This window comes from Anser anser (genome assembly GCF_964211835.1).
Source record: "Anser anser genome assembly, chromosome: 24".
NCBI classification, from domain to species: Eukaryota; Metazoa; Chordata; class Aves; order Anseriformes; family Anatidae; genus Anser; species Anser anser.
In genome coordinates, this window is record NC_139745.1 from 3926749 (window position 1) to 3945825 (window position 19077).

Below are 19077 nucleotides of genomic sequence, written 5' to 3' on the forward strand. Positions count from 1 at the left end.
CCCCCTGGCTGGACGGGGCAGCACCCCCGGGCAAATCCCCTTGCACACCCCGGGCAGCCCCCCGGGCACCCCAGGACGGGGGTCTCATCTCTCTCCCCGCGACCTTGTGTTTCCTGCAGGCCCAGCAGCCGGCGCAGCGGGCACCCCTGCCCCCTTGGTCGGGGCAGGCTTGCTTGTCCTGATGCCCAGAGCATCAGCGAAGATGCTCCCCGAGCGCTGACCATCCCCTCTTCGGGCAAGGGGCGTTTTAGGTTTCCTTTACATCATTTGGGAGGCAGGCAGCACCGGGGAGGAAGCGTCGGCTTCGTTGCTTTGTTTCCTTCCCGAACCACAGACGCCTTTTGTAACCTTGGAGAAATCACTTACCATTTCTCCCGGCTTCGGCCTCCCCTTCCTCCCAGGAATCGGGGTGGGCATCCCAAACCCCCTGCCGCCGCGGCGTGTCCCCCGAGGACCCATGCGGGAAGGGTGGCGAGCGGCCGGGGGCAGCGGGCTGGGAGCAGACCCCACGGGATGACGGCTCCAGGAACGCAGCGGCGTGCCAGGGCGGCCGGCGGGTGTTGACCGAGTGTTTCCCAAACTTCTGCAGCTGGATCGATAGCGAGCGAACTGCCCGCCGGCGTGCCGCGGTGCGACCGCCTCGTGCCCGCCGGCACCCGAGGGCCAGACCTCGGGAGGTCGCGTTGGCCCCGCTCCAGCCGGGGATTTCTCGGCTGCGATTAAGCCGAGAGGGCAGGTGAAATGTTCGCCCGTCCCAGACCTAGAGTGGGCGACGGGAGGGAGGGAGGATCTGTGTTGTCTTAATTTTGTTCCTTAATTACCATCAGAGCCGTAACAGCCCTAGCAGCAGTGTTCCTTCTGGAGCACTGCAACGGATTGAAATCTTGCTGGGGGTCCTGAGACATCACAGCCAGGGACACTTCCCTCGGGAGCTCACTTTAAACCATGCTCCGTCCTGGTCCAGTGGGTCCCAGAGACCCCAGACATGGCCAGGAGCGCAGACACTCCCTGCCTAAGTTTTCCCCTAAAATATCTCATCCCATTCCCAGCCTGCTGCGAGAGTGCACAGGCCGGTAAAACCCCATTTTCCTAATCCCTCCTGCATGTTTTATTCACGCGTAGGCAAACCAGTGAAAACGTTTCCGACCCAGAGGCTTCCTGGGCGAGCAGAGCGGCGCGGCGAGGCGGGACACGCGGGCTTCATCCCTTCCGGGCTTCCCCCGTGGAGCAAAATGCTTCAAAGCGCGCGTAGCTGAACGCAGCCTCGCCGCAGGAAACGCAGCCCTGAAATCTTCTTTCCCATGCCTCACCTAGCATATGTTAAGCGACCTCTGCTAGCCGTTCGGGGCTACTGCACCGCGTTCTCCGCCGTCTGTCTCGGGGAGTAAAGAGTGATGAAATCAGGAGTATCTGTGCGGAAGCCGGAGGAGAAAGGAGGGGCTAACGCGGCTGGCCCCTGTCCAGCCAGGGCCCTGCTCTCGGCCGAGCTCAGGGCACAATTTGGGAACCTCCGCTCGCTGCCCGAAGCCCCTCCGTGGGCAGCGGAGGGCCCGTGGGGCACGGGGACGTCCCCTTGGGCAGCCAGAGGCTGTTCTGGGAGCCTTCCCTGAAGTTAGGGTTTGTTTGCGTTGCGTGGAAAGTTATTTCTGGTCGTCAGCTGAGCTCGGTTTGTTCACATTAAAAGTATTCCGCAGGGCTGTGCGGTGATGGGGAGTATTTTGGGAGCTGCCTTGCAACTCTGGCAAGGGTCCCTCGAGGATGGCAGGTGCTCTGCAGGGATGCTGCTGATGCCAAAACCGTACCTTCGGCTACCGAAGTAGCAGGGGCTTTGGCAGCAGAGCCGTAACGGGGCATCGTCCTCTTCCTCGTCCTCTTCCCCAGGGTTTTGAAACTGCGTCAGAGTGAGGGGGCCGGCGGGGCCGGCTCGGCGTGCCGTTCCCACGTTGCTGGTAGAGCTGAATATTCAGGCTCCCTCGGCTTGTGACCTGCACGGACGTCTCGCCGCTCCGCATCTAAATACTCGCCCCATCCATCCTGTCCTGCATCAGAAGAAGCTCTGCAGGAGCAGCAAAACAAGCCTTGTTTCCCCCGCAGGCGCTGGTAGCGCACGCGGCTCGATGCTCCGGGAGCAGGCAGCGGTGCGGGGGACAAGCGAGGGGCTTTCCTCAACACGGGGGAATTCAGGAATTGAGGCAGCCTGGGCTGGGACCTGGCCTTTGCTGCCCGTGAGGGCTCGGTGCCTCCCGACCTCCCCTTCCTGCAGCTCGGGATGCCCCTGGGTGGGCCGGTGGTGGAGCCGCGCGCGGTGGAGGAGCGCCCTGCAGAGCCACCGCCGTGTCTCAGCCCCGCACATCGCCTCTAGGTGTCCCCCACTGGGGTACCAGGGGGTGACCACACGGCATAGGCAGTCCAGGGGCTCGGAAGCACGTACAGAGCTCTTCCTTGTGCCAGGAGATGCAGCCAGACCCTTGTCCTGTTGCTCAGTTTCTCCTTATTGCTCTGGGTAATTCACAGACAGCCTTTGGGGCTTAAGGGGAGACGTACAAGGATCCTGGGGATGCCCCTTTGAGGCATTTCATCCCCTCGTTTCACTCCTGCACCCCGCTTTTTGGGACAGGACATGTCGCTTGTGACCGACGCGTGTCTCGCAGGCGTGGGCTGCTTCTGCGTTGCCTCATCCCAGCGCGGAAGGGCACGGCTGCTGCTGCCTGCTGCCTGCTTCCCTTCGTGCTCGAGCAGTATTTTCAGCCTGCGGAGGAGAAGAGGGGGGGAGGGACAGACACGACCGGGCTTTTCCAACGCCCCACCAGCTACGTGCAGGCCACATCTGGCGGTGACGGTGCCAGGAGCGGAGCAGCATTAGCTTGCAGTGTCGCAAGGAGGCTTTGCCTCAGCCTGTTGCGTGTCCCCAGGACGTCAGACCTCCACGGCACGTCCCAATCCCTCTGTCCCCGGCCTCCCTGCTGCCTTACTCACCTCCTCGAGGCTGTTTGCGAGGGCTTTGTGAGGGCACCGGGAGGGTTTCCTTTGCAGGGCGCTGGAGGAGCGGGTGGGGAAGGGCTGGGTGCCGTCCCCAGCACAGGCCCGGCTGGACAGACCTGGTTTCCTGAGCCCAGCAGCAGAGGGGAACGACCTTTCAGCTCCAACGGCTCCAGAAGACGACGAGGAGCGTTCGGGTTCAGCTGTAAATAGTTTTCCGTTTCGGGGGAAAGGGAAGGAGTGAGTCAGGGCTGTAAACAGCCGCTTGTGGTGAGCAGTCCCCTCGCTGGCTCGTCCAGGCCCGGGCTGGGGCCTGGTGGTCGGAGTTGTGCTGCAAACCACCAGCCACGGCACCCGCTCCTGCCCACCTGCGGGGTTAGCTGCGTCCCCAAAGCCCGTCTCACGTCCTGCCTTTTAAAACAGAAAAGCACAGCAGTCACATTTCCATCCCGGGGCCAGGTCTGACGGAGGACGGCCGTGTTATTCGTAGGATCAGCTGCACCGAGTGGCTCTCCTGCATCGGAGAGCTCCCAGGTCCCCACGGTCCTTCACGGAGCAGCCTCACCGCTGCACCTAGCACTCAAGCAGGTGTCGGGGACGTTATTTCCTACACGCCTGCACGTGGGACTGCTGCAGAGGGTACCTGCGGGGCAGCGCTATGTGGCCGAGCTCTCCTGCCCTGCTTTTGCTCGCTGGTGCGTGCGAGACGCTAATTCAGCGCCCGGTGCAGCGGGCTCTGCTCGGAGCCCGTAGTAATCACTGAGTCATTGCTCTGCCTTCTCTGCCCCCTCCGCAGCCCTTGCTCTGTTTGTGTGCCTGGGCCGGGGCTGTGCGGGGTGTCTCCGTCTCTCACAGCCCGTCTGGCAGCAGCCAGCACCGTCCCGGTGCCTGCAGGAAAATGCCCCCTCATCGCCCCTGTCCTTGTCAGAGCGCCCTAAAGCCACCTGGGGAGCGTGTCCCCGCAGAGCCAGCTGTCCTGGCAGAGAGGGAGCCCAAAGCCCTGGGATTTGGTGACACGGCTCAGCACCGCTTGCAGGGCACGAGGCACGCAGCGGGCCAAGCTCCTGCGTTCAGCGGCGGCGCTGCGGGGGCGGTTGGTTGCCTTTGGCCAGCTCCGGCTGGCCGTCCCTGTCGCTGCCGGTGTCTGGAGAGGAACGAGATTAAGGAAGTCCCCGGGGCCTGCGGGCTGGCGATAGGAGCTGGAAAAAGACGAGCAAAACGTGACCAACGCACATGGGGTTGTGGGCAGAGCGAGCCCGGCGGAGGCTGGGGGCAGCTGTGGGCACGGCGGGTCGGATCCTGCGCTCGGAGGAGCGGGGACGGTTTCCAAATTGGCGAGGGAACGTTTTTAGAGGCTGACAGCTGCAGTCTGACAGCCAGACTTGGGTGCTAAAACGCTTGAGCGCTTTTCAAATGCCACCCTCTGGTTTTCAGCCTGCCGCATCCGTCTCCTGGGGCTGGGTGCTCCTGGAGGGGCCACCCCGGAGCTCTCACAAAAACCTGAAAGCTGGGGGCAAGGACTTGTTGGGGTGAATGAGCCGGGTAGCAAACCTGTTGTGCTGGAGGCAGGGAGCGGGGAGCAGCAGGTTTGGGGTGCAGAAATTCATCCCTGAGACGGGACACGAGGGGACAGCGCCGGGAGAGCAATGCCGTTTGCACGGCTCGGGAGGGAGACGAGAAGAAACGTTCGGACGTGCTTCAGCCTTCGTCATCGTGTCGGAAATATGTGTGCATGATGCGTGGCGAGAGCACGCCCCGAGTTATCTCTGCTCCCCGTTATCTGGGAGTTATCTCTGCTCGCCGTCTGCCTGGCAGGGCTCGCAGGCTCCGTGGGGCGAGGAGGACGCGGGAGCACGGCGGGGCCGGGCGATGGCAGAGCCGCTCCGCTGGGATGGGTTTGGGCTGCCGCAGGCTCCGTGGGCTCTGTAATCTGGGTCTGGGCGCTCTGATGTGGATTCCCTCGGGGAGCCCAAGGTTTGTCCTACAGCCTGCCCACTCCTTATGTGCAGGGGCTGCAAATACCAAGGTGGGAGCCTGGCGGGCAGGCGTGCGGGCTGAGAGCGCCCCAAACCCCGGCACGCGTCGCCCCGTTTGTGTCGGCGAGCTGGGGGCTGTTCTGCAGGGGAACTGAGGCCTGGTGAATAACCAAGGGAAGGAGCTTGAAGTACTGATGCAGCTGGTGCCACCCAAGTGTAAATTGTCGTGCTAATGAATTTAAACAGCCTCTTCTAATGCAGACTTGTTGCGTTCAGCTTCCTGGTCGGGGAACGATCCAGCGCTTGCTGTGGTTTGCCTTCTCTCCCTTTCTGGTTTGCCATCTCAGAAGGAACGTCCACGGTGTTGTTTTCGTCCTGGTCTGCCCGTTGCTGATGTCTGAGCAAAAAAAAAAAAAAAAAAAGCATCCGTGGATCTGAGAAAACCATTACGTTAATTAGGGCTGGAAGAGCGAAAGGTTCCTGCTGTGGAGTACAGGATGGTGGTGGAGTGGGGAAAGATGAACACGCCTGTGAGAGCGGTGCTGCTAATCTCAGCCCGGACCTCCCCGGCGAGGCATAATGTCCATTAAAACAGAATGACACGTGATTTGCAGTCGTGACTTTCCCCTGCACGGGGACCTCGTCACCTGCTGTGCTTTCTGAACCCAAAGGCCGTTCGGGAACTGAAGCTTTTGTTTCGTCCCATTTATTGATTGTGCCAGGGGCCGGGGAAGGGTGAGCTTCCCACAAAGCTTGCAGGTGGGATTTGGGATGTGAGTGTTGGCTGGCGAAGTCCTGCGATGGCCAGAGCCTGGATCAGCGCTGGCCCAGCTCCTGGGGACATGTTGGGAAGTTGTCCCTCCCCTGAGACCTCAAATAGACCTTGGATGGTTTGGGGGTAGAAGCAGAAGGAGCTGGTATTTGGCCTGTTTGGTTTTCAGGACCCTGCATCAGATGGTCTCCGTGATGTCCTCTACCCCAGAACATCTCAGGCACGCAGCCACAGCTTGTCCATAATACCCAAAGCTGCCAGAGATCCCTTAAAAATTAGTGGGGCGGAGAAGTAGGCTGCTGCCTTCAATTAGCGTGGCAAAACAGGTTGCGAAGCACGCATGGAGAAATGCAAACTGGCTGGAGCTGGAGGGAAGGGGAGAGGGTCCTTCTTTGGGTTACGGGTATCTGCGGCACAGGGAACGGAGCTCCTTGTCTGCAAGGGAGCTCAGGGGAACTGGGGAGCTCAGGGGACCGGGGTTTGGCTCTGGGCTGTCCCAGGGTCGTGCAGGAGGCAGTCCTGCGCCAAGAGCATCGCCCCAGCAGGCGCTCTCTGGATGCGGTTGTGGGCACTGAAAGAGGAAACTTTAAGCAAGCAATGATGAAGATGAATTACTGCAGCTGCCTCGTAAACATTTGATTACTTTCTTTTTTTTTCTTTTTGTGTCCCCAAGGCTTAATTTGTTCAAATAAAACCAAATCCATCAGGAATACTCCGCGAAAACACGGGCTAGCTGAGCCGAGACGGAGCTCCGGTTCTGGTGCCGGAGCCGAGCTGCACCTCTCTGGTGCACCTCTCTCTCTGGTGCAGCTTGATAACAGCCTTGGGGTTTTGAAATCTCTGCTGGCTGGCTTCAAAGTGAAGCTTTGAAGGGGAATTGTGGCCATAGTTTGGCTCTGGCCAAGTGTCGATGCTCGGTTCTCCTGCCCACGGATGTGCTGCTGCTTGAAGCGAGTCGTACGATCGCCGCCTATTCTACGTGATGCTTGATGGTATCTCGCTTCTCTCTCTAATTTTCCAGCACCTTCCAGTTGTGTATTAATTGAGGGAGGGATATCTTGTGGTGTTTTGTTCTCCTGCTCTGTCCTCAGGCAGAAGAACACCCGTGTGCTTCTGCTTGGGAACGAAGAGCTGAAATTAAAATCGTTGCAGGCAGGCACGCACGCACACGTTGCTGCTGCGGGTTGCTCAGCAAAGGCGAGATCAAAGATTGATCGCTGCCCACAGCCACGTGGTGAAAATTGGGCGGCTTTTGCTTTGGTGATACGTCACCGCGTGGCTCGGGGTTGCCTCCAAGAGAGCTTGGCCCACCTGCTAGCTCCATCCCCAGCACGATGGATGTGATGGGGACAGGGCTGACCGAAGGCTCAGGAAGTTGGTGCGATGTTCTGAGATCCCGGAGTGGAAAGTTGAAGAGTACAAAGTACTGCTCGTAATCAGAAGGGAACAAATGCATTTCCTCGGGTTGCCCAGGAGTGACTCATAAACATCATAGCATGCAATGGTCTTTGTCTCCAGAAAGTCATAACACAATCAGCCTCGAGGGACAGCTCTTGAATTCCACTTAATAGTGGGTGGTGGTAGAGAAATCATTCCCCTCTCTCTATTAAGCCTGCAGGAGGCACATCTGCAGAAGCAGGCTCCCTTCTGGAGATTTACAGCAGGGTTTTTTCAGGGCTTGGAATTACTCTGCGTTTAGGAGTCACGACATGCCAGATCTTAGTGACAAATCCATACAGCAGGCAGCTTCTCGCCCTGGTGCTGGAGGTTTTAGCAGCACAAATGCCACAGGCACAGACTTAAGCGTGCGCAGACCTTTAAACAGGAGAGCTGGACTGTCCAGCCTCAGTTTCCCTCTGCAGTCCCGGTCCCTGGGGTAACACACGGGCTCCTCGTGCCTGTGAAATGCAGCGTAGAAAAGAGAGCATCTGCCACCAGGAGCACGTATATTAGGTTGGCTGGGTGCGAAATATCACCGTGCATGCTCCTGCTAGGGAAGGATGCTGGAGGACCGACCCCGTCCCAGCGCAGGAAGGCTGAAACGGGGCCTGAGGAGGTGGCTCCCGGCCCCCGGGACTTGTCAGCCCCTCGGGTCCCGGCCTGAAACTGCGTCACGGCAGCTCCCGCGGGGAGCTCAGGAAGAGGCGAAGTGGCTGGACACTCGCGTTGGCTCCCGGCTCGCCGCCGTCGTGTGCTGCAGGTGGCGCGGCTTTGTCTCGGTTCGCGAAGTCCGGTAGTAATCGGGGAGATATTGCAATCGCATCCTCCCTCTGATCGCAGTGGCTACCAGCAGGTTGTTTCCTGAAAAGCTTTTGTTTGTCTTTCCTGCCCGTGTTCCTGGTAGGAAATCTGCCCTTCCTGGGAAGGGCGATTGGCATTGCTCTGCCTGGGGAGTTTACCAGTGGTCACCTTGGGCTCGCTCAGGTTTAACTCTTTCTGGGGCTCCAAGGGCCAGCAGGAACCAGTTACTAAGTGCTGCACCATGTGGTTGAAAGCAAGAAGCTGGGAGAGCGCTTGCAGTCTTATTCTGGGTGACCAGCAGTCTCCGAACATCGCCTTGAGTGTCTTCTACTCCAGAGCAGTTCAATATCTTCACGGAGCAGTGTGAGCTTCGGCTTTGTGCTGTACAAAGGTAACGTGGACGGTTTTATTGCAGAAAGCCCACGGCTTCAGCCAGACCGGCTGCACCGACCCCTCCTAGCCCAGCTATTTGTGGCATCCAGCGCACGCTGCAGCAGCTGAAGAAGTCTGAGAAAAATACGGCTGCCGAGCGGTTATGTTTAGCTCCTGGCCCTTTTCCATGGAGCTGGAACGGTTTTTGTAGCCTTTTTTTTTATTGGGCCGTCTCAAAGAGCTCTACTCCAGCTGCTGACACCTCTCTGATGTGGCTGGAGGATACAAACCCAGGCGAGGATGCTGTTGCCATATAGAAAATTCAGTCTTTTGGGGTAAATGAGCCGTGCCCCCAAGAACCCAGCCGTACCAGCGTGCCGGTGTGATGCCACCGGCCCCGGGACGGGGCTGCGGGCTCAGCCTGAGTCCTGCAGCAGCCGCAGCAGAGCTTTGGCCCCGCGTGCCCAGCGGCTGCTGGACCACTGCCACAGGCAGGGGAAGGTTCACACGGTCACGCCTTAGCAAAACGGAGCGGGGAGCCGCTCTGCAGGCTTTCAGCAGGTTTGGTAATCCCAGCCCCTGGCCTGGGAGCGGCCGGGGAACGTGCCCGCCAGAGGAATGCCGGCACCGAGCTGGCAGGACCGGGGCTACCGGGTACCTTGGACTTGGTGGAGGTTTTTCATATCCAGCTTGGCACCTAGCGCCAAGCAGTTCCTTCCTTGAGCAGTTTTCCAAAGCTCCTCTGGAGGAGAACGTTGGTTTTTACAGCATCTCGTCGAGCAGGAGCCCCGGTGAGGCTGCGTTACGCCTCCCTTGTTCCCATCGGGAGGCGAAGGGGCACTGCTGTGTTCGCAGCTCTGCCCCACGGGGTCTGGGAGAGGGCTCCTCAAGAAACCAAGCAGCCCAGGGCTCTTCGAGATGCCAGGCATCACTGCTTGCTCCAGCAGCATCTCCGGGTGGCTCCGTGTTTCCTCCCTGCTTGAAATTCTGGAGCCGTTGGGTGACAGTCCAGGGCGCCACGGGTCCCTCCTGTAATAGCAAGTAGATCCTTCTTTATATCTGCTTCTCATGCAGAGTGCCCTTGGCTTTCCTTTTGGTTTGAAGGAGAGGCATTATCTAAACATAGGACTGGAAATTGGGAGCTGCCGAGTTCTGATGCCAGCTCTCACGCTGTTCGCTTGGGGATGCGGGCAAGTCCATTTAATGTCTTTTGTTTCTCATTTCCTTTTTACAGCTGAGAGGAAATTAATACCAGCTCTGTAAAAGACTCCCAATTGATCTGTTAATTTCTTGTGAGTGCTTCGGAGATAAAATGAGGGTACGTGCCTTTTGTTGCAGCAGTTCTCCCTGCTCTCAAAAAAATTCAAGTGTTTCTACTCAACGCTCCTGTCCGCGGATCACCGTCACGGTGCTCTCCTGCGGCGCACGGATGCTTTCTGCTGGAGCTGGTGCTGCCCAGCCCGATGTGCTTCAGCAGCGCTCTGTCAACCCAGCCGAGGTGCCACCGACCGGGTGACAAGGACCCGTGGGACACGGGCAGGCTTTGGGCTGCCCCAGCCTCATCGGAGGCGGCCGTCCTGTCTTCTCCCGGAGGCCAGCTCCGTCCCACGCGGCGGCTGTCCTGCTGCTCTCCCCCGAGCGCTGTGCTCGTGCTGCGTGCCCCGTGTCAGGGCCAGCTCTCAGGGGCGGCGCTGGCAGGGCTGAGCCCTGTGCAGGCTGGTTGAGGGTGGCACAAGTGGCAGCGCTTGCCAGTAAATTGGTGCAGAGGCTCGGGACGGGCCCCTTCCTGCCGAAGGGCACCAGCACCGCCGCTGCGGTTTGCTGCCGGCGGCACGGCGCAGCACAGCGGGGCAAAGCGTTTAATGTCAGTTCGTCGTGGTTAATTAGTGTATCATTTCGGGCTGGGGAGGGAAGATTAAAGAGTGCTCGGGCTCAGCTGGCTGTGAGCAGGCATTCCTGGTCAGGGCAGCGAGGTTTAATTTGGGAAGAGCTCAGCCTTCGCCGGGGGCACCCTCGCTCTTGGTTTTCCAACAGGAAATCCTCTCGAGCTGGACGGGGTGCGGAAGCCAGTGCCTGCAGAGCATGAGCCGGTGTGGGGAGGATGTGGTGAGGCTGAGCATCGAGATGTTCCAGCTCCGTGCTGGGCTCGCTGCTCTGCAAGGGGAAGCCCCGGTGCGTGCTTGGTTGTGCCGCGGCACGGCGCCGGGTAAGCCGCTGGGATCCCCAGGCATGGTGTGCTGTGAGCCTGCAGATCCTCCGTGCAAAGGTCTCAGCGGGTTTCCCTGAGCTGTGCCCTGCCGGGTGCCTGGGAAGAAAGGCGGGGAAGAGCTGAGCTGGCAAATTGCAAACCCAGCAGCAGGCACCCGTCCCCAGCTCCGTGCCGGAGGGGCTCTGGGTGCCCGCGTGCTCGGTCTGCATTGGGCCCCAGGAAAGGGAGCTCTCGTCGTCGTAGTCGCTCTCTCCGTTTGCGTAAGCAGCTTGTTTGTGAGTGCACACAGCAGCTCTCTGCAGGGCGGTGCACCCATCCTGGCAGGCTGATAGCCAGGGTGCCTGCAGATGATTCAGATCTGCCTCGTGTGCTTGGGCTCGTTGCATCCTCCTCCTGCGCTGCAGTACTGCAGCGCTGCCGTCAAGGTCCCACGGCACCAGCATCTCGTTTGGCTGGAGCGCAGCGTCCTCACCCCCTGCGACCTTCCAGCAGGGCTCTGTGCAGGGGGAACGAGGCTTCCCTCACCGAGGGGGGCATTTTGCTTCTGCGGGGGCGCACGCACGGAGGGACGTCAGGGCAGGCAGGGAGCGCGGCCCATCTGCTTGCAGCCCCTGCCTGCAGCTGCTGCAGGACGAAGGGGCGCATTTGGTTGTGTTCCCCAGACTGCTCGTCTTTTCGGGACCCTTCTGCATCCCCAAATCCAGCCCCGCACTAAAACACAACCTTGTGTTTCCCTGGTGGGGGGCAGTACATTAATCATGCGTGAGCATTTCTCTGCTGGCGCTGCCTGCGGCTGGGAGGGAGCTGTACCACCAGGGCGTAAAGTTTGGCCCTCCTGTATCCCCCTGGAGCCAGACGACTCCTGCCACAGCTGGTACGGCCCTCGGCGGAGCCAGCAGCCCTGGGGGAGCCACGTGGGTGTTTCCGAGGAAAGGCAAGGCGCTGGCACCACGGGCTGGACGAGAGGCACATTCCTGCATGAAGTTGCTGCAGGCGCTGGGTTACCAGAAGAGGCTTTTCCCTTTCCAGGACTCCTCGCCCTGCCCTGCCAAGCTGTTGCGGACTCACGTGGGGTTCATGGGCTGCTCCTCGTGCTCTGAGCCCTTCCCACCAGTGGCCGGCACTGGGATGGAGAGGAGCAGTGCCCCTGGTGCCCTGCGGCGATGGCTGGTTCCACGGCACACCAGACCCACTCCAGGTATTGCCAGTTCCCTCGGCTGGTGCTCGTCCTAGCAGCCAGAATGCATTAAATGGCTCCACAGAACCTCTCTAAAAGACTCTGGACACAGAATAGCACAGCCTCTCACCCCAGCTCGGCTCTGAGCTGTCTTTCTCCTTGTCCCTGGATCCTGCGGTGTGCCAGGCCAGCCGTGCTGGTGCTCTGGCTCCCGTCCTCGGTGCACAAGGGGCACGAGGAGCTCTCACTCAGCATCCTGCTGAGGAGGAAGGCTCTGGCTGCAGCATTTTCTCTGTTTACCCCATTGTGAGGCGTGGGCTTTGCTCCCTGAAGGTCCCCAGAGGAGATCTGGGAAAAGGAAGCACATGTGTGCTTCCTCCAGCCGCCTCGGGGCTGCAGGATGCCTAGACTTGTCTCCTCCATCGGAGGCTTTGTTAGGGGCTCACGAGCAGGAGCTGGCTGCGAAGTGCTGCGGCAGGAGGATGGTGCAGCTGCCAGGCTCTCAGACCTCACCAGCCCTGCCGCAAAACCCTCGCCAGCCCCTCCTGGCGAGATGCGGAGACGCCGTAAGCCCTTTGCCTGGGATGAAGGCTTTCCCTTGATGTAGGTGGCTGTGGAGCTCTCAGGGTTTGACTCATGCAGGGTTTGACTCTATCAACGCCGCTCTTATCTCCCGCAGAGCGGCAGGGGCCGGGCAGGTCACCTTCTCGTGCACGCTTGCCTCGCCGTAGGCAGACGGGCTGAGCACACAAGCCTGGGCGAGCTGGAGGCTGTGCCAGGCACCTATTGATCTCCTATCACAGCAAACTCCCTTCCCGTCACCCCCAGTTTGTTTGCAGTGCGAGGGGAAGGGAAGGAAAACAAGGGGCGATTCAGTGGCCGTGCAGTGGGACCGGCTGTTTGAGCGAGGGCTGTGGGATGGTAACGTCAGACCTAAAAAAAATAATAAATAAAGGCTGTATCTGCAGCAAATAGCAACGGGACTTAATGGCTGTTGGCTGCCATGCAGCACCAACATGGTTTCTAGAGGCATATGTGTATAATCGAGCTCGTCGTCAAGGTTTGGGAGTCAGCCAGGGCACCTTGTGTTCGGGGGGACGGATCCTGCAGGGATCCAGGCCAGGGGCGGCTTCATCCTGAGCGCTGGGTGGGTGCTGGCCCTGCAGCCCCGCTGCGGGATCTGCATTAACTCAGTGAGTCACGAGCAGCAGTATAAATTAATTAGGTTCCCATTTCTTGGCTTTTCTTCCTAATTAGCCGCAGGAAAATAATGAGGGTTGAACGGAACGTTTTGTTTGATCTGGAGCAAATTGTTCTGCTTGCGAGCTTTTTATGTACCTGTACCTTAAAGAATAGAAGTTAAATGTCAACTTCTAAACAGAAAATGCCATTTTGGAGGGGAAGATCAAAAGATTTCCATTCTGTGCATCGAGGCCATGGGATGCTTTTCTAAAAGGTCTCCCCCAGCCAACACAAATCGTTGCCATCAGCCCGCCGGAGCTGCAGAAGTGTCCTCAGGAGACCTGGACTTGCATGAAAATCCTGCCTGCTCCGTGGCGGAGCAGAGCACGGTTTGTGACCAGCCCCACTGAGCTGCCCGGGCTGGGCAGTGCCCGAGCGAGCCCGTTCGGTGTGCCGGAGGGGTTGGAGGCTCAGGTGGTGACGTTGGAGCCTGGGAGCTGCGATGGATGTAATTTAAGTGCCGTGCTTTTCCCACTTCCCCTTGCAGGGTGACAGGAGCTGTGGCTCTGCTCTATTTTTAGGTGTAAATCACCAGCTCTTTAATTCCTTCGCTGCAAGTTCAATTTTCATCCCCTTCCCTGGAGACTTCCCCGCTACGTCTGCGAACGGCAGCGGGGCCGGGTGCGTGCGGCTCCGTCTCCTCCCTCCGTGCCCTGCTCCCTGCTCCGTGTGCGCAGGCTGCTCGACGGATCCTCTCCCTTTTACAAGGCAGACGGAGGCCAGACGCACTTAGAGCAGCCGTGAGACATCCCGGGAGGAGGCTGTGCTGCAGGCCAGGAGCAATCAGCAAAGCCTGGCTGATCTTTGGACAACGGCAGCGGCCGGCGGATGGCCGGGTGCTCCGCTGCTGCGCAGGGGAGAGAGAAGTCCGGCTCCTTTTTTGGAGCTGCGGTCAGGATCTGGGAGCGCAGCACGGGTTATTTCCCCGGGGGCGGGTTGCAAAATGCTGTCTCGATGGGTTGCAGCTGGGAGCAGAGGGGCTGCCAGCAGCGAGGCCTCGGGGAGCTGCGCCGCTGTGCCGTGGGGACAACGTGGGGAGCCCTTTCCTCGCAGCCCCAGCAGGCAGGACAGCGAGGAGGAACACCAGAGAACTGGAGCCACAGCTGTTTCTACGACCGCAGGCTGTGAATCCCCCAAAATCCCCCACGCACCAAGAGAAGGGCTGGCAGAGCGCAGGGACCGGCTCCATGTCCCCTGCCAGCACCGTGCCGCGGGGCAGACGTCCCCTGGGACAGCCTCCCCCAGGCATCCCGGTGCCGTGATGGCCCCGTGGGGCAGGGGGGACCCGTGGAGAGGGAGGGAACGTGGGGCCTCGGCAGCACGAGAGGTCTGCTGTGGAAAACGGTTGGCAGGTAAAGCAGGAGCTAATGAGACATCAGCATGGCAGGAGAGCTGGCAGCAGGGCTCTGCTCCTCCATCCACGCGGGGCTTTAGCCCTGCCTGCGGTTTGCTCCTACATCCTCAGCCCTTTGCCACCCCAAAACACAGAGTACGAAAGCCTTCCCCACTGCAGCACCCGATTTTGTGATCCGAGGCGCAGGTCTGCTCTGCGAGGGGTTTGGGTTTGCCGGAGGGGGAATTGTGAGAAATCCCCCGGACACCTCTTGGCTCCGAGGTCCCGGTCCTGTCCCCCGGCCTCCCCGTGCAGACGCCGCCCGGCTCCATTCCTCCGGCCCTGGCAGTGCCTCGCTGGGCTGGGAAACGGCTTCGCAAGTGCCCGGCCCCTGTGGCTGGTGACACACGGGTGGCTTCATCTGGGGCTTGCCCAGGAAAGCGTCCGTGTGTCGGGGCTCTCCGCGGTTCCCGTGTCACGCGGGAAGGAGCCAGCACCCCCCTGCGTCTGTCACCGCCGCGCTGGTGGCTTTGCTGACGGGGCAGGAGCCACCTGGCTGCCGCCAGCCTGCTGCCCAGAAGGGTTAAAGTGGCTTTTGGAGGGGCCCTGGCGCTGCTGAGCCACGTGTGCTTCCCACAGCCGGTGCTCTCTGCAGTGTCCTTCAGAAGGGCAGCCCTGCTGAGCGTGCCTGCTCCCCCTTGCTGCCTCCTTCCCGGCCCGGTGCCTTCTCCCCGGGCTTTTCCAGCACCGCTGCACGCCCCACAGCACATCCCTGCCCCAGCCACGACGCCACCGGTCCCACCGTGGGGTCCCCGGGGCTGCAGCAAGTGCGGTGGCGTGGCCGTGGTGCGTTGGTACATCACTGGGACCTCGCTGCCTCCTCGTCCAGCCTAACCCCGCGCTCACCTCCTTCCCCTCGGCACAAATCCCCCAGGGGGTGGAAGGGCCGTGTAATCCCCGTGCGGGTTCTCCCCAGGGGCTGCCGCACGCCTGCCGGAGCCTGCAGCGGCTCTCGAGGACTTCTGAAGCCCTGGGAATGGGATGTTTTTGTAACTGGCCTCGTTTCTCCTGCCTCCTCTCGGCTAGCAGACATCCTCCTGGAAGCAGCGTGGCTCTCCCATAAATCTCGGTGCGTGGGCACTCGGGAAGCCGGAGGTGAAGCCGCAGGAGCGTGACATTTAACTGTGAACGTGCCAGCGCCGTGTGCTGCCTCCCCTCGTGGCTGCCGGCACTCCCGGTGCTGCCCGTGGCGGAGGAGGGCTGTGCACAGGTTGGGTTTTGCCCTCCGGAGGGGTTGCGGGTCGGAAACGTGGCCGATCCTCTCCCACACCACACCGGTCCCTGTCCGTGCAAAGCTTTCCTGCAGGAGCTCCGCTCCCCGGCCTCGTCTCTCTGCATTCCTCCATCCGCTTGTCAGGCTCTGGCCAAAACACCAGCCAAGCCAAACGTGGGGTGGGTTCCCCTCCACCTCTCTTTTTCTGCCACGAAAGGAGGAAATGTTAACCACCAAATTCGACCTGCCTGGGGAGCTCTGCGGGGACGCAATGCCTCGCAGCAATCCGGCTCTGGGATCATGGAGATGAGCGTGTGGCAGCTCTGGGAGCCATTGGGACCCGATAATGCTGATCCCCGGGGCAGGCACGCCGTGTCCTTGTGCCCTGCTGGCATCACCGGGCACTGGGACGTGGGCTGAGGTCGTGCTGGGACCAGTGGTGGAAAACTGGGCTTAGCACTGGGCCGCCCCTGGGCGAGCTGAAGGCTGGGCTCGCCTTTGAGTCCTGCCAGCCCCCGGTGCCTCGGGTCTTGGCAAACATCGTGAAAACGGAGCCTGGTGTTTTTTATTTTTGGGTTCTGACCATCAGCAATTTTCAGGAGCTGGGGGCTCAGGCTCCAGCCATGTCCCTGGGGTGGGAGCTCGTGGCATGGGGCAGGGAAGCGCATAAAGGCTTCTCCTTTCTTTCGCCGTAAGCGTTCTTTTAAAGGATTTGATTAAAACACCGTTAAAACATGCTTTCTGCGCTGCTTTGGGAAAGGTCCTTAAATCAGGGGAGCGCTGCCAGAGCTGTGACTAAGCCCGACCTTGGATCCCGTGCCACACGGAGCTGTACTGCAGCGGCTGGGGTGACGAGAGGGGAGAGCAGTCCCGGGTGGGTGGGATGGGGCAGCGCTGGCGGGCAGGTGACCCCATGGGCACGCCGTGCCCGTGGTCCTGGGGGCTTTCTGCTGCGGGACGAAGCTGGGCTGAGCACCGGGAGGTGCTGCTGACCCCCTTTCACAGTGGGTTCCCAGCTCCCGGAGCAGCTCTCAAGTGGCCTGTGCTTCGAGAGCAGCGAATTGGCCTCTTTTGGCCTGGAGGGAAGATTTCCAAACGGCTGTGAGCAGCTCGGGGCACTCAGATCGCCTCTTTTAGCTGCGGTGCAAGAAGCAGCGCTTCGGCCAAATGCTCGTGTGGGGTCTGGGTCGCTCGGACAGCTGTGCTCCGCGGGTGCTGCCTCTGGGCTGGGTTCCCAGCGCCTTTCCCTCCGTGTCCCTTCGAGCTGGGGCTTGGGCAGGAGGTGGAAGCAGATCAGATGTGGCAGGTTTTGAGTCGTTAGGCAGAGAAGGAGCAGACGCAGTGGGACAGAGCTTATATAACGCCAGGCACGGCACCCGCCCATCCGACAGCGCTGCTGCAACCCAGTTATGGCGAAGGAAGGGGAAAAAAAAAAAAAGCATGTAGGTTGGAGTCTCTCCCAGGCCGTTGGGTTGGGAGTAAATATTTACGTGGTGCTGCATCCGTCAGCATCGAGGTCCTTGGGGAAAGCAGCCTGGGCCCCCCCTGGTAGCACACGGCGGGACCTTGAGCAGCTGAGATGGGAGCCTTGCGCCTGCTGGGGCGAGGAGCAGCCCTGGGTTAATCTCTAATGCAAAGCACCGTGATTTCCAAACGTCCTTCCTCGACCTTTGTTAACGGTGAGGCTGGAAAACCAGTCCCCCGGCTGGTTTCTGCCCTAACGCAGCCAAGAGCTCGCAGAGTCCCCGTGTTTGCCTTGTTGGGCAGGGGCTGGGCAGTCCCACGCCAGGCAGGGTACGAGCAGGATGCGCGATGCGGACAAGGAACCGTTGGAACAGAAACCATTAACTTGCAGATTTCCCTTTCCGTGTTTGCTCAGGCCGTCGAGGTTGATGTTTACTCAACTGTTCTTGCTTTTAATAGTTTTGATGTTCTTTGATAGCGGAGGAACCGCCTCCGTGGGGTTTGTTTTCCAAAGCAGGACTCACGAGTGGCTGTGCGCGCTCTGGGCTGGGGGTCGCCGTTAGGGCAGGGGGGGGAAACGGGGTCTCGGAGGAATTTCCTCCTGATGGGGCTCGCAGAAACCCAGAGGTGCTTCTCCGTCCGTCTGTCGGAGACCGGGCTGCCTTGTCCCCTCTGCTCCTGCAGGACTTGGTGGCTCAGGGTGTCCTGGCAGCGGCGTGATGGGTGCTGCATACACCTGGTGTCCGAGCAGCCTCTGCATCCGTGCCCGTCTCTTGTTAGGGCAGCTCCTCTTGTGCCAGCAGCGTGAGGCAGTGCTCTCCCTGCTGGGGTTCCCACTGGGACCTTGCACGGATGCAGCCTCCTGCCCTTTTGCTGCGGCAAAAAGCAGATGGTGCTTAAAGCAGGATGGAAAAAAAAAAAAAAAAAGAAAAAGGAGAGTGCTGCAGGTCTTGCTGTGCCTGCCCTGCTTCTGAGCTCCTGCTGGGTTTGCACTGGAGGCAGAGGAGGGGTTCGCAGCACACACAGAGGAGAGCTGCAGTAGATGAGTCCCAGTTTGTGCAGAGCCATGATATTTGTGCCAGGTAGCGAGGGAAGAGGGAGAGGAGGGTGGCGGCAGGTACCCGGCACGGCTCAGCCTTGGCAAATAACCCTTTACCAAAACCTTGGCAGCTGGGAGCAGGAGCAGGAGGTTTCCGTAAGGCTCAATCCGCTTCCCTCTTCGCTGGATGTGTCCGTGCCACGTGCGGCATCCTGCTGCAGCCTCCCTTTTGTTCCAGGAGAGAAATGCAGAGGCAGAGCTGGGGTCTGGCCGCTTCCCCCTGCCTCACCTGGGTCCCTCGCAGCCAGAGCTCGGCTGCATTTCTCCCCGCTAACGTCCCTGTCCCCGACATGGGGTGCCAGCCCGGCACCGGGAGCAGCATCCCTGCAGGATCCCAGCAACAGATTGGTGCCGAGGAGCTTTCAAGCGCTCTAAAAATACTCAGCGGGGAAAGTGGGGAGCGAAAATGGCTGAGATTCAGCGAAATCAGAGGCATAATTAACATGCAGCCCATGTGAATGTATTTTTAGGGGCCTACAAAAAGGCTCTAAAACATTGAATTCACATCAGCACGCGAATGTTCCAGTTTAATGGGATCCTGGGGCCTGTGGGGAAGAAGTGAGAGATGCTTAATTGTCAGTGTTTGTGTTTTATTCATGACTGAACGTACCCAGCAAGCGAAAACCAATTTGCTGCAGGCTTCTCGCTGCTTGTGTAGCTTTAAACTTTATTCCGGCCAGGGATGGCATATGCTGAGACATGCGATTGCCCAGTGTGCTAGAAGTGCCGGTTGTTTCCAATGAGCTGTGCTAGGAAAAAGGATTATCACCTCCTCTCTGGCTTGGGCCACAGCCGTCCCCCTTGTGTGCGACCGTCCGGCACCGCGGGGCCCCTTGGCTTTGAGCTTTGGGGTGCTCAGCACTTGCGTGGGCTCCAGGGGGGGCTGGGGACTGAATTAAAATCCCACGGGGGTAAATCAGGAACCGTATCCAGTCCGGGC

At 60.1% G+C, this 19077-nt stretch overlaps 1 protein-coding gene across 3 annotated transcripts in view; it reads left to right on the forward strand.

Moving 5' to 3' along the window:
- SLC9A1 (solute carrier family 9 member A1) overlaps positions 1-19077 on the forward strand; it is a 30679-nt gene that overhangs the window by 740 nt on the left and 10862 nt on the right. Inside the window, exon 1 of one of the 3 annotated variants that reach the window (XM_083810261.1) lies at positions 11391-11747. The exons of the other annotated variants lie outside the window; for them this stretch is intronic. Coding sequence (XP_083666387.1) covers positions 11528-11747 — 220 coding nt within the window. The 5' untranslated portion in view covers positions 11391-11527. Of the gene's footprint in view, positions 1-11390; positions 11748-19077 lie in introns of those variants that run through there. 3 annotated transcript variants of the gene reach the window in all.